The sequence below is a fragment of the Rana temporaria genome, chromosome 2 (genome assembly GCF_905171775.1).
Source record: "Rana temporaria chromosome 2, aRanTem1.1, whole genome shotgun sequence".
NCBI lineage: Eukaryota > Metazoa > Chordata > Amphibia > Anura > Ranidae > Rana > Rana temporaria.
The window spans coordinates 120038581-120053898 of NC_053490.1; the positions used below are offsets into that span (position 1 = coordinate 120038581).

The window sequence follows — 15318 nt, forward strand, 5'->3', positions numbered from 1 at the left end:
AGTCATATACTGTATATTAGATAGCAGTCAGAAAAAGATGTCAGAGCTATCCTAATTACACAACATAATATGAATGTGGAGATGACAACCATCACTGTCAACCAAAGTTGTATAGTGTGTATTGTTCTCAATCAGGTCAGAGATCCTGCACTGTGGGTGATAATGAAGTAATAGTAGTAATGAAGGCCACAATCACAGGGTAGCACTCCAAAGAAAGCGCCTGCAGATAAAATTGTAATCTATACAAAGAAATAAGGCATAGAAAATATTAACACAGGCTAATAAGATCATTTACATGTTTGAACCTGCCACCTGTGTAATCTCGTGTGGCCCAAATCCACCAACATAACAACCCTGTTTATTTACTAGTAGGCTCAAAATAAAGGATCGCTTTTAACGGATCAATGTTGCTTGTATTTTGTATGTAAAAAACATGACTCAGACCATACAGATCTTTTAAAATAATTATATATCAGATCAGATGAATAGAACATCTGGATTCATGAACACTGAACAGTCATATCACATTGGAACTGATACAGAAATGTGCAATCAATAACATGCGTTAGGCAAGGCCAAGTTCTACACACCAAAATGAAGAACCTGGCCTTATCTAACAAATGTGCTTTCTTCTGTAATGAAAGTCATGCTTTAACAATGAAATATTTCCATGTAAAGTTTGCTTTGAAGAGGTTGTGTAGGAAAATGTATAGAGAATCTTTTACCAGTGCATATATAATGGTCTAAATTGTAACAGTATAATCTTCCATCTAAGCAATGGCCAGTTTTTGTTATCTACAGTACTTGTATTCTCTCCGTAAGAACAGAAATGCAAGACTGCGGCTATCCTATCTCTTGTTGAGCCCAATGCTGTTAACGCTCAACACCCCCCCCCCCCATTTACGTTAAATAAGCAATGAGTGGCTCTGTCAATACCCCCGGATAAAAAAGAGTTAAAAATCAACTGAGACATGTGGAACATTTTCAGGCCTACAGATGCAGTTACTGTTTGGGTATTCAGGCAGCAACTCGTGTTATGGCTGTCCGAATACATTAGCCAACAGTGGAGATTCCTCAAACTAGGCTACTTAGCATGGTGGAAGATATATATTGATTTTCTCTTGTTCAGTCCACAGCCTCTACCAACAGCCCAGAGCTTAGATATGGCACAAGTCAGAATTCTTGAAAGATCTGCAGGCTATTGGCTAACATTCGCCTGCCATATTTGTTCTGACATAAAAAGAATATAGCCAAATAATAATACACACACCTTCTACTTAAAAGTAAAGCTGCAGTACACTAAGGCCCCGTACACACGACCGGTTTTCTCGGCAGAATTCAGCAAGAAACTCGATGGGAGACGTATTCTGCCGAGAAAACCGGTCTGTGTACACTTTTCGCCGATGAAACCAACGAGGATCTCGTCGGGCCAAAAAGAGAACATGTTCTCTATTTCCTCGTTGGGCAATGGGAAAATTTGGCTCGCCGAGATCCTCAGCGGCTTCACAAGGAACTCGACGAGCAAAACGATGTGTTTTGCCTGTCGAGTTTCTCGGCCATGTGTACGAGGCCTAACAACGTAAAGAGATTCTGTAACACAATAGGCAACGTATTAGGTTCAATCTGTATAAAATAAATCTACAATATCTCTGTTTTATTTTAAGCAAGTAATCCGGAGTAATCCTTGCTTCCTGGAGAGTCGGATGCTCTTGAATGGGTTATATTTTCTTACAATTCATAGATGTAAGTACACATTGCATGCAGGATATTTTACATCACCCGTGGCCACTCTATGACTACCCAAAGTGACACCACATGATAGTTTACAACAAGCTAACCAATTTTTTTTTTAATCAAATAATTTTTTTATTTTTTTTTGTTATTGCTTATTACATACAAAAATGTAAAAAATTGGTTAACGAATTTAAGAATAGTAAATATTTCATTTAATTTCTTAAGTGGTCATAGAAAAGAGGAAGATTAATTCAAGCGATAGCTATAATAGATATCTGTTTTACAAAGAACATCTAACAAGACAATACAGCAATAAACATAAACCTCTATATAGGATTCCACAAGCTAACCAATTTAAACGATATAAACTAGCATATTTATACTATAAAAACAGAATCTTATTGGTTTCTGTCATTCGTTAATTACCTAGAAAAATATTAAACCCACTAGCCAGCAGATGAAACTTCCCATAAACAGGTATCTCTATCCTCTATTTCCATACTTCCTAGAGACTAAACTATGTGTGCATCATGAGGCAAAAGAAAGGTAAAAGTTGCATCACTGTTTTAACCACTTGTCCACTGTGTAACGTACTTGTACTGCGGCAAAGTGGCTCTATTGCGCAAAATCACATACCTGTACGTCATGTCGTGCAATAGTCTCTAGGGGGCATGCGTGCCTCCGGAGACCTGATCGCACGCTGATTGGACAGAGGGGGAGCCTCTGTCCGCCGGCCACTTGCAATCGTTCCAGAGTGAGGCAGAACTGCAATCTGCCTATTTAGCCTATTCTGCTGCACGGCAATGGACCCGATGGGCACAATGGACACGAGCGCCAGCAAGGGGATTTGTGTTCTGTCAGGGGAGAGGAGACATATCATTTGTTCCTACCAAGTAGGAACAACGATTTGTCTCCTCCCCCAGTCAGTCCTATCCCCATTTGGGATTTTCTTTCACTTTCACTCTTTGTGCTAACAGTAATCAGGACAAATAGAGAGGGTGAATCTCCTTAATGGGGACACAGAGAGATACAAAAACCAGACAGGTGCTCTGATACTTCTCCATTCTATCCAAAAAAAAAATTGCCTTTAGTTACACTTAAACTTGTTCTTCCTCAGGCCCCTAAAGCTTCAAGGCAAAAGTGTAAATTCTCTTTCAAGTTAACAGCTTGATAAATACAATGTTGGACCAATACTAGAAGCCAGATAAGACAGCTGAAACTCATACAGAATATTAACTGTGTATCCTACAGTCATAGCAGACATACGCAAACACAAACACCATAAAGTAAACTGGATACAAAGCAATGATCAATTATAGAAGCTTGGACAAGTCGTGAGTGTATAGTCACCACCACACTGCTACTCTGCAAATGTACCAGAAGGCACTGTTATTTCTTCTAGTGACAATAAAAAAGCGTACCTATACCTTGAACAGCTAATTTAGATTGGTGTGTATTATGGGCATGTGTGATTAGATATGTGGCTTAGGTAGTGTTTAAAAGAGAAGTATGGTAAAACATTTTTTTCCCATAATCGTACTTACCTAGGTGGATGCAGCATTGGACAGATGCTGCATCTGTCCCCCGGCACCTCTGCACGGAGAACCGCTGATAGCTTGGTTCTCTCAGCTCCCCGAGAGAAGAGCTGCTGCCTGTCAGTCAGCAGCTCTGTCATCCACGCTCACTGGAGCGCTAAGCTGTGGAGGGGTGGGGAACGACCGTCTCAGCCTCTCAGCAGCTTGCTGAGATGGACATCTGTCCAGGCACCTGGCGGATCCAGACTCCCAGAGTCAGGATGACACTGTGCCTGGACTGATCTGTGTGACATCAGCAGAGAGCGGACTTTAGACTGCTCTCTACTGAAAACGGGTAACAGGAGAGCAAAACTAATTGCACTCCTGTGACCTGTAGGAGAAGCATGGAGGTGACAGTGTAACATTACGGCTGTGACAAACATGACCATCTGGACTACAGCACAAAAGCTCCAGAAATATGGCGATGTTAACACATGGTTCATCAAAGATGGCTGTATGAGTGTTGCATATACTGTATTTCCCAAGTTTTACATTCAAAACTCTATATACAACACTATTTTCCAATAGCTCTATACATGTTGTGTGACCTGTGCTAATGGCCTACATATTTATGGGACCTTAATGTTTTCCTGTTGTTAAAAACTCCCATTATGTCCCATGCATGCAAAGAAATAACGCTACAAATTTCTCAAAGGGTTATCTTAAAGCTGTTGTAAACCCGCATATACATTTTTTTTTTAACCCTGCAAGGCAAAAGCCATAATGAGCTAGTATGCACCGCATATTAGCTCATTATGAAATACTTACCTCGGAACGAGGTAGGGAACTTAACTGGTCCACGCCGAGCGTGTCTTCCGGGTATCGCTGCTCCAGCGCTGTGATTGGCTGGAGCGGCGATGACTTCACATGCGCGCGGGAGATTTCAATCCGGCATGGGTCGGCGGGGCCGGCCCTTCAGCCGAGGATCCCCCCTGCGCATGCACCGCTGCAATCAGCGGCGCATTGCGAGGGGAGTATCTCCTAAACCGTAGAGGTTTAGGAGATATTCTTTATACCTACATGTAAGCCTTATTATAGGCTTACCTGTAGGCAAAAGTAAAAAAAGTGGGTTTACAACCACTTTAATACACATGGGCAAATTATTTTACTGTAAGATCATAGAATAGAAAACATCGGATCCATTGTGTGATAGACTCACCCGGGACAGAGGCTTTTGGAGGGGACTGAATGCTAGCCTCTAGCCTGCTGATTATGGACCCTGGGTTTTAAAGGAACACTACTCTTTGTGAGGTGTATGCCTGGGCACCCTTGAAGTAATGTTACTTTGGATTCATGTCCACGTCCCCCCAAGACAAACAGACTCTGGGAACCCTGTATAGGGTCTTTATGCCATATTAGAAATAGTGACTTCTTCATACTGTTGGGACTCATAACAGATGCTGATGTCATCAGCCAGCCACCTGTCTTGGATTGTTTGCTATAATGTGTATTGTAGTGAGCTAGGATATTACAAGGCTCGGACCTGAAAGATCATATCTCTGAGTCACCTAGTCTGGTTAAATCATTAGTTAATTAGCTCATGTTAATTAGGTTTCTGGTTGCAATTTGTATTGTCTTACTGATAATCAGTTCATGCTCAGCAGTCAAAACGAGTACGGTCTAGTTATTGGTTGTAAGCGGTTGGAAGATCTGATATGGGACGTTTCGTTACACATTGCGTTCGTGTGTGAACTAAGTCATCATATTTATCACCAGTTACTTTCTTAAAGACACACAAGAGGAACAATTCCTACATGTGCATCATATGCTCTTACATGATTGTGTTGATTTTCCAAACAATATGATAAAATGTGAGTCATGAATAGGGATAAGAAATACAGAACATGTTGTTCAAAATGCAAAAGTAAGAAAGTTTAAAACCTTAAGGAATGCTTTTTAAATTGTATATTAATAGTACTTTAACAACAATTTTTGTAATTCAGCTTCCAGCTTTGGTTGGTTTGATTGTATATATTGAGTTAATATAGTTGTAAAGATATTATTAAGACAAGGAAAAAGAAGGCAGAGGATCTCTATAGGGCTTGAAAGGGCAAGGTATGCAGATAATTAAATTGAAGGGAAAGGTGAAGATGATGGGAAAGAGGAGGAATGAAAAAGAATGTGGGGGTAAGGTAGGAGTGGACAATACAGTAGAAGGGTAAAGAAGATTAGGAAAGGAGGGACCCTCCAGATGCAAAAGTGACCCTCCCAGGAGCATAGGGCACCCAAAACCTCAGAGGAAGAAGTGATCCTCATCCAAGCCCATTAGGGGTAAATAGTTTTGCCATGGTTGCCACATGCTCAGAAATGTAATATGCCTCTCTGAAATAATGACTGTGAGTTTCTTGTTGGGAAATATGTCACAATGCATTATATTCAAGGAGAATGTCAAAACTATATTAAGGGCATGTATAATAAATTTGTCACGCTGCCATCTAGTTCTTCTAATAACTCCTACCACAATGTTAATAATGGGTATTGTAAAGTATGTGTGTGCTCGGAATGTTCTGGGTGTTGTGCCTATTCTCTTTTTTATAATGTTGTAGTGTGTACTATGGAAAAAAATGTGGCCCTGTGCCACTAAAGTGTTCGCGTTTGGTTTGAAGAAAAGGTGGCAACCCTATTTGTGTGTACGCTTTGAGTGTCTGCTCTCACTACTTTGACTCCGTGTATGAGCAAGCAATTTGCTGGGTGCTGTACATGATGATGGCCCCGCCTTCTTTTCCTTGAGGAGCAAATTACAATCACTCCATAGACTTTGGGCACCAGTGAGGGCACAGGATGAAAATGAGGGGAGAAGAAGCCACACGGAAGGAGAATGTTACAGTATTAAGGTGAGTGGGATAGGAGTACCACACTGAGTAGGGCAGAGCAAAAAGTGGTAAATGAGAGCGTAAGCCTGAATGTGTGCTGGAACCCTTCTGTGCACTAACAGGAAAAATTAGGTACAAGAGTACTGCAGAGGAGGTAACAATAAGAAAAAACAGATGGAGAATGCTTACTGAGGGTGTTAAGCTTAATGGGGGCAAGAATCCTTCAGTGCTACTTACAAAAGTGCTCTCTGTTTTTTTTTTTATCATGCAGGATAATTGTATCCACCATACTGCTGCACAATCATACAGAATGTTGATGGACTTAATAGTTGTGCTTAGCCCTTTGCCAACTTTTGGGACTCCTCTGGGAAGCCTGTGGAGAACCTGTCAATGTCACATGACCACATGATGAGTTCACTCTGTTATTTTGAAGTGGAACTAAACCCATCATTCTAAAACCATTAAATTGGAGACATGCTGGGAATAAAAACTGTCACAGTTGCTTGCAGTTTAACTGAACTGTTAAGCCATCAAATGGTTGGTGTCATAACTGATAACATGTGTAGCACCATGGCAACTGCAGATAAACCAGTGGCTAAGGTATCAGCTTCCTTGGCTGTAAAGGATAGTAGGGTTTAGTTCCCTTTAAAGCAGAAAGAACTCTATAGGATACTGCAGGCTGCATACCACGGCTTGGATTGGAAGGGTGGGCTGTGGTATAACTCTATATAGTAAATGAACCTCTACGTTTTTAATCTGCATCCTGAATATTGTAGATAAGCAACATCTGATGCCTACATGTACTTGTGAACAACTCTTAGGCCCCATACACACGATAGAATCCATCCGCAGATAAATCCCAGCAAATGGGTTTCTGCGGATAGATCCTATGGTGTGTACACGCCAGCGGATCTTTTTCCGCGGATAAATCTCCCCTGGGATGGATTCCAGCAGATCGGATATTTGCTGACATGCACAACAAATCCATCTGCTGGAATCCATCCCAACGGATGGATCCGCTCGTCTGTACAGACTCACCGGATCCATCCGTCCAAAGGGATTCCCCTCACGCGTCGTAATGATTTGACGCATGCGTGGAATTCCTTATATGACAGCGTCGCGCCCGTCGCCGCGTCATAATCGTGGCGACGGCGTGACACGTCATCGCCAGAGGATTTCGGCGCGGATTTCAATGCGATGGTGTGTACACGCCATCGCATAGAAATCTGCTGAAATCCTCGAGAGGATTTATCCGCGGATACGGTCTGCTGGACCGTATCCGCGGATAAATCCTCTCGTGTGTATGGGGCCTTAGGTCCATGTCTTATTGCACACCCATACTCAAAACTGAGTCAACACCAGTGGCAGTGTTCTCACTCAAATGCTAACATTCAGATTGCCCCCATTCTACAAACTCGTTCTTAAGAATGAAGCCCTAGCAAAGGGTTCTCCAAATGTTCTAAACAAAGGGCCAATTTACCGTCATTCAGACTTTAGGAGGACCAGATTGTAGCCAGTGAGGGTAGAAAATTCCCCAGCATCAGTGGGAGTAGACCGTATCTCAGGTCTAATGTTCAGTGGGAGTAAAAATTACATAGCCCTTGTGGTCAGTAGGAGGAGGAATACTGCCCGATCATTGGTATTAGTGGGAGGAATTATGCCTCATCATTGGTGTCAGTGGAAGGAACAGTGCACAATAGTTGGTGTCCACGGAAGAAATAGTGCCCCAATGTGGCCATCAGAGGGAGGAATGGTGCCTCTTCATTGGTGGTAGTGAAGGGTTAGTGCCTCATATCAGTTTGAGGAAAGTGGCCAAATGGCCGGATAAAGGTAAGCAAAGCTGCAGTTTGGAGACCACTGCCCTCAGAGTCGGCTCTTTAATTAGACTAATTAGGTGGTTGCCTAAGGCCTCGCACTCACAGGGTCCTCGTGGCCACCTAACTTACCCAATGCATTACCCCAGTTTTGAGGGACAGGGGACCTTAACGCTGCTGTGCTCAGGCAGCATTAAGAGCCCTGACTCAGGAGCGGGGCCGCCAGCGTCCCAAACAACCAGTGAATATCTGTGACACCACCCCTTGTGACGTCAATGACCCAGCATGCCCTCAGTCAATGACATCACAAGGCGGCGGGTTCACCAGGTGACAACACCCCAGCCCCTTAGTTATTAAAGAGCAGGATTTGGGGGCCGCCTTGTTAAAGGGGGCTTCCAGATTCCAATAAGCTCCCTGCCCACAGACCCCCACAACCATCGGCCAGGGTTGTGGGGAAGAGCCTCTTGTACTTGAATTATTTTTCCCATCATGGGTGTGAGTGGGGCCCCATGTCAAGTTTTGCCTAAGGCATCGCAAAGCCTAGAGCCACCTCTGACTGCCCTAGTATAATTAATGGCCATTCTACTCTGTTCTCCCATACTCCAACAGACTGCAATTTAAGCTCTTGTGCTATACTTAGTACATATTATATTCAGAAGTGGTCACTCGGCATCAGTCTTCAATGTCAGCTATATTACAGTGTAGTAGAATTCCTTAGCAACAATCAACTTTTCATTTTATTCATGAAACGTGATTCAAATAATCAACATTTAATTCTGCTACCTGAGAAAAGTAGGACCATAATAGGAAAGAACACATAAAACCTAATTTAACTTGTTAGACTGCCCTTTTTATTTAGCAGTGCAAGCAATTTAACGATCAGTGCTGATATGCATGCAGTATGTGGAGTAACAAGTAAGCAAAACACTAGTTTGTATGCAGTGAAGGTCCTTACCTTCAGTCACAGGGATTTTTAAGCATGTGTGCATATCTATGTTTCTCCAACTCAGCAAAACTGTGGTTAGGCAAAGACTAATTTGCACTAGAGTTTAAACATTCAACTCAGGCCATCATAGTCATAATAGACAGTTGCCAGATCTTCTAATTTAGTGATTCTCCATTTTATTAGTATTGTTAAGTATGTATACCTTTATAAAAAAAAGAAAAAAACAATGTTTGGTAAGTATTTCCCGGTATGGGTCACTGTATCAGAAGTACCTCTTAAAGCACACCTGAAGTGAAAATGATTTGTTGTTAAGTAAAGCAATGCAAATAAGGTGTGCATCAATCAGATGAGAGACAATAATGCTTCAACGTGCATTTATGCACTGGGCCATGCATAGCCTGTGAACACACCTTACTACAAAAAAAATATCCTGCTCTGTTTTTTTCATCTGTGCATTTTGGTGCACTACAACACAACTGTGTTTGCTTTTACATTCAATTAACAAGGAATGGCAGAGCACCAAACCACACATATACAGTGTTTTCTGTGTGTTACTGTAACACATAATATGGTGTGCCCTCCTTCTACTATTCCCCTTAGAGATGAAGTGATCAGAGCTTTAATCCAGCACTCATGCTACCTGACCTGTCATGCAGGACTGTAAACAAAGGGTAGGTCACATGACACATTGCATGCGCTGATTAAACTCACCACAATGTGCATATGTGACATCTATTAAGTCTGTCACAAACTAAAATGGTGGCATCAGCAGCTGGTTTATGCAGACTTAAATGGTGGTTTGCAATGTTACTACAGAGAGTCAACCCAGCATAGAACACTTTAAACATTATAATGGATGCTATTAGTGATTAGCTGTTGTGTGGTAACCTCCCAGTTCAGGTTGGCTTTAGGGCAGTGGTTCTCAACCTGGGGGTCAGGACACCCACGGGGGTCAAAAAAAGATTTGCCAGGGGTCACCAAATCCTGGGCTGTTCCTGAAGACCGCACGGCTCGCTCAGCCTTTTTGGGGACGCCCAGCAAGGCCATCCCTGGAGCCTGTGGATGCCCAGCTGGACTGTTCCTGGAGCCCGCGGCCGCCCACTTAGCCTCTTCACAGGCGCCCATTCAGTTCATGGCATGGCTGGGGGGGGCGGAGACTAGAGGTCAGCTGACTGGTGGGGAATGTGAAGTGGGAGGGGCTGCAGGAGACCCTATCTCCTGATTTCGGCTTAGGTGTCACTGCTACAAGACACCACGAAGTCGGAGACACAGTGAGTAACACTACCTGCGATTATATTTGCCATTAAAAGGACTTAAGGAGCGCTAAATGTCTGCGGATTAGGGGCGCAAATTACTTTTCTTGGGTGCTGATAACCCACGCTACGAAAATTATTTTACTGTTAGGGGTCCCCACAACTGGGGGAATTTTATCAAGGGGTTACGGCACTAAAATGTTGAGAACCACTGCTTTAGGGGATGTATCTTATTAGCAATACCGTCTAATCACGTATAAATGTTTTCCAATCAGTAACTTAAACCACATCCTCATGTTTGTATTGTAAATGATTTATAACTTACACTAGTTTTATACTATATGATGGTTTTACTGTATTTAAGCAAGCAGTAACTACATACCAAAGTTGATAACTTAAGTTCTAATGACATGGTTAAAAGTGACCAAGGTTTATGTAAAAAAAAAAGTCAAGAGTAAAATAATTGGAATAGTTGAATAAGATGCTTTGTATGAAAAGTTGTTGTATGATTATCTTTGTGAAAGAAAAATTTAAATAAATAATTTATATATATAAAAAAAAAAAAAGTTCTAATGACATGGTTGAAACATCTGACAGTGTATTTGTGATTTTACATGGATTGTACATGGATTTTATATTGTATATATCAAGTTGTGGTAACTGTAGGTGGGATTCCTACCAGCCAATTCTTCTTCCTTTAAGGCCCCGTACACACGACCAAACATGTATGCTGAAACTGGTCCGCGGGCCAGTTTCAGCATACATGTTCGGTCGTGTGTAGGCGCGAGCGGGCCAAATTCCAGCAAACATTTGCCCGCCGGGCCTTTTCCCAGCAGACAAATATTCCTGGACGTGTTTTAAAACCGTCCGCTGGAATCCTGCCCGCTCGGACATGTACGGTCGTCAGTACAGACCTACCGTACATGTCCGAGCGCCCGCCGTCCCTCACATGCGTCGAATGACTTTGACGCATGCGTGGAAGCCTTTAAATGGCAGGCCCGCCCACGTCGCCGCGTCATCGCCGCGTCATCGTCGCGGCGACGACGAGGACACGCCCTGCGTGTTGTTTACGCGCGGACTTCTGTACGATGGTTAGTACAACCATCGTACAGAAGCCCTCTGGCAGGCATGTACGGTGAAAACGGTCCGACGGACCGGTTTCATCGTACATGTTTGCTCGTGTGTACCGGGCCGAAGAGTTACGTTTACTGATTAGGTCCTAAAGTGGTGCTTAAAACCAAACCCACAACTTATACTTAGTGGGGGTAAACATTAGTCAAACATCGTCACTACAAAGCCCAAAATGTCATTCTCCTATGACTTATGTCATACTATCTTCACAATCAATTAGCAGAAAGCATTTATTTGGAATGCTGGCAACTTTGTAGCCTTGTATCTTGTTCTGGCATACCACCATCTGTCGCAATCTCTTTAAGCATCCACCAATTATTCAAAGGTCAAGTACTGTAGTGTAGCGTAGCTTCTATTTGGTCTTCAGTCAAACATCATTTTTTTTTTTTAGAATTTCTTATTTCCAAGAGAGGCCTTTTGTAGTTCTCAAAGAGGAAGAATGCACATACAGCATCAAATGACCTAAGACTGCAATCCTACCCAGAAACATTGACCCTGACGAAGTCCAACTTCAGTGAATTATCAAATTAGTTTTAACTGAAACTGAACATATTCTCTGATCTGCCATAATTATGGTGTTCTCTGATTAACATTACCCATTCATTGGCTTTTATGATGAACCTCTGACAGCAGGCACCGGAAAATGACTGCTATTATTTCAAGCCAGAAACCCCAATCAGTGCACCCTTCTGAAACTTCATTTTGTTGCTTGACTTCCTGACTGTTAAGCAAATCCCCACCCACCCGCTGTCTTATTACACACTGAGAATGTCTCCATGTCCAGTAACAGAGCTTTCACTGGACAGGGGAATGGTGGGAGGGCAGGGAAATTAAGCCTTTAGCAATGTAAAACTAGTTTCGAAGGGTTGCACCCAGTTGGGTTTTTTGGATGATAAAAGTGATAGTGAACATCTTGTAGTCCATACTCACAAAAAATACTTCTAAATGGCTGACAGAATCGATTTCCTAAAAATGGTTCCTTTATATTTCCACCTAAACATAGCTGTATAAGCCAGCTTCCCTACCCTACAATACCACAACGATAATACCCTTTAGAAATTTCTCATAATATGAAAAGACAGTGTCAGATTTTAGATATAAACATCATGCTTCTTCAAATGATCTAATCCAATTTTATAAGAAATGTAATACAGAATGTACAATCACCGATGACTGAAACCATCCAAGCCCATTCCCAGCAAGCACCCTTGGGTCTATTTCTAGACAAGCATCCAAGGGAAGTTCAGACACCCCAGTAAATTATCAGCATTGTGACTGTCTGATCCCGGTAGCAGCAGCTGGGTTGAATGACCACTCCGTTATGTCGGTAAATAGCCACTTCAGCTTATGATATTAAACCGTGCCCCCAGGAAGAGATTTCAGACACAATCAAGCTTAGATGGAGCAGTGAGATCTCAGACACAATTACTCAGAAACATTTCTATGCAAATTTCCTCATGTAAGCTCTCCAAGCAAAGCCAATACGCCTTTTGTATTACAATGAACAGACAGGAGAAATGTTCCCTGTTGCAACCCTGGTGTTTCCATTGTCCATTTCTAAAGAACTGCACAGGTGTTGGCTTATTGTTATAAGATGGATAACTAGACATACTGAGGACGCAATGTACATATACACTTGATGAGACTCTTTTTCCAATTATTACCATGGTCATGTATTATAAATGAGCCTAGCCATTCTGCAAGAACTTCCCTTACCTGCAGTGACCATGGTCTCTGTAAATATCATCATAGACATTTAATGCACATCTAATCCGCACACAGCAATAACAACCACTAAAACATCTAGGGATAACAGGTGTCTTTTTAAATCAGATAATCCTATAATGCTCCGTAAATAAAATGAAGCAAACATATATAATACAAATGATATCTTTGCCTCCAAAAACCCTTTTCATCTCACACGACTTTATGGATATAGAATGCAAGACATAAACATGCGAGCTGTGGCATCTCAGACATGCCACCCGTCGTGGTACAAAGCTTGTTGTTGAGAAGAGAAACCATAACATAATGCATGCCTCTATATTTACACCCCCAGACCATTTACCTCAGGTGACTTACATGTGAGACACTATGACATACATAGGCTGACCCGAAGTGCTACAGCCATGCAACAATGAACACAACCCACCTGCTCAGGGCCTTGGAAGCAGATTCTGCACTGCGGGGTCCTCATGCCACTATCGATACTGCTGCCCAGGGAAACGGCGTCCAGCGCAGCCCCGAGCCTCCCGTCCTTCTCTTCCAGTCCCAGGTTGCGGGTTCTAGGATCAGACCCATAGTATTCCTCATCATCGTCTCTGGAGGAGCAGTCCGCAAATGGTGGCCATCCACAGCCCCCCACACCGAGTCCGCGCATAGCGTGGCCCGGCTCAGGTTCACTTCGCCCAGATCGGGTCAGCACCAGAACCTTCAGTTCATTAAAGAACATACGAAGCCGGTACTTAAACATCATTCACCAGCCGGCGGTCCGGGTGTTTGGGGGCTTCCAGGGCACAGCCAGACAGGTCCCAGAAACAGAGGCATGGACACAGGTCCAGAATAACCCAATAATAATAGAAAGCTCCTCGCTCCTCTGTGCTCCTGTGTACCAGGGAGAAGACTGCACTGCATGGGGTTAAGTGAGTGCTATTCCCTATTGTCTATCTAAAGGGTCTGGAGGGACTGCAAAAAGGTGCATCCACCAACCCTTAAAATGTCAGGGTGGGGGAGCAAATAATCTGAGCTCTAATGATTCATTTGAGAAAAAGAAATTAAAGCAGTGTCGTGTAAAGGGGAGCTTGTAAAAGAATAATTTTAATGATTCCAACATGCAATACTAGCAAGTGCTGAAAAAGGGGTCAGCCAGGGGGAGACCTGCAACCTTACTGCAAAGGAGGCTGACAGCTGGTAACGGGGGAGGTGGGCAACAATCTAACGTCTACCACCCGAAAGCAGAGGGAAGGCGGAAACGGTTAAATGCAACTGAATACACGAGAAAGCAATTAACGTAGATGCAGGATAGGAAAAGAAGAAGCAGACTGCCTGTGATAATGAGATATCTTTTCTGCCCATCCTATTTCTAGGAGAGCGTCGCCTTCCATGCCCCCTAGTAACAACCAAATATCCACCTGAAAAAAAAAAAAAAGGCTATTCTGCAAAATCAGCCCACAAAAAAAGAAATAGCAATAATCCAGCGTGAAGGCAATGATCTGGACAAGGTGCTGGATTTTCTTCAGCCTTGGATCTTATGTCTTCCCTCCCCCTTGCTTCCTCTTTCTTTTCCTCGGATGAAACACGCAGGGCTTCTCTTTTGTTTCAGCTCTCAGCATCCCCAGTCTGATCTGTCTTGCCATCCATCCACTCGTGATTTAACCGAGGGACCTGCATCAGCAGCAGCTCATCCATTGATCCTGCTGGGAAGCCACCTCACTGCATGGAAAAAAAAAACAAAAAAACGCACACAACATTTATGGCAATACAAAACACAATACAAGATCCCCCTTATTCACAGATAAGAAGCTTATCCCCCACTGGCAAGCCATACATAAGACACATCAAAAATACACACCATGCACATGAATCCAAATAAGGATGCTGATTCCTTACCATTCACATCCTTCTGGCTCCAGGAGATGCATTATTTCCACCCAGCAGCACAGAATTATTATTATAATTTTTTTTTATTGCATTCAGCTGTGGCAGAAATGGATAGCTATAAAGTGAGGGCTGGATAAATATGGCTTCTTCTTCCGGTATGGCATGTTAAATAAAACATTTTTTTTTTTGTAGAGTGTTTTTGTGCGGTGGGGCTGGGGATGTGATCCAGGCTTGTGCTGCGCATCTGCAGCTGAGTGAGGGATCTAAGGGGACCTGACGTGTGCATTCACGTGGGAGTGGGGCGGGAGATGTGAAAGTGACCGGTGTGGGGATGCTAGGCTCAACCTGGCTCAGCCACAGACAACCCCTGCTAGGTTAGGGTGTGCAAAATAATAGCAGCCACAGCTGGGAAGGAAGGAAACAACACCCCGGGCACTGTGTGCTTCATGTTCA

At 43.0% G+C, this 15318-nt stretch overlaps 1 protein-coding gene across 1 annotated transcript in view; it reads right to left on the reverse strand.

The window, feature by feature from the left end:
* Window positions 1–15116, reverse strand: part of MARCHF9 (membrane associated ring-CH-type finger 9) — a 207032-nt gene extending 191916 nt beyond the window's left edge. Inside the window, exons 1-2 of the mRNA XM_040340865.1 lie at window positions 14875–15116; window positions 13418–14697 (exon numbers count right to left, since the gene is read on the reverse strand). Coding sequence (XP_040196799.1) covers window positions 13418–13741 — 324 coding nt within the window. The 5' untranslated portion in view covers window positions 13742–14697; window positions 14875–15116. The remainder of the gene's footprint in view (window positions 1–13417; window positions 14698–14874) is intronic.
* Between the last annotated feature and the right edge of the window lie 202 nt (window positions 15117–15318).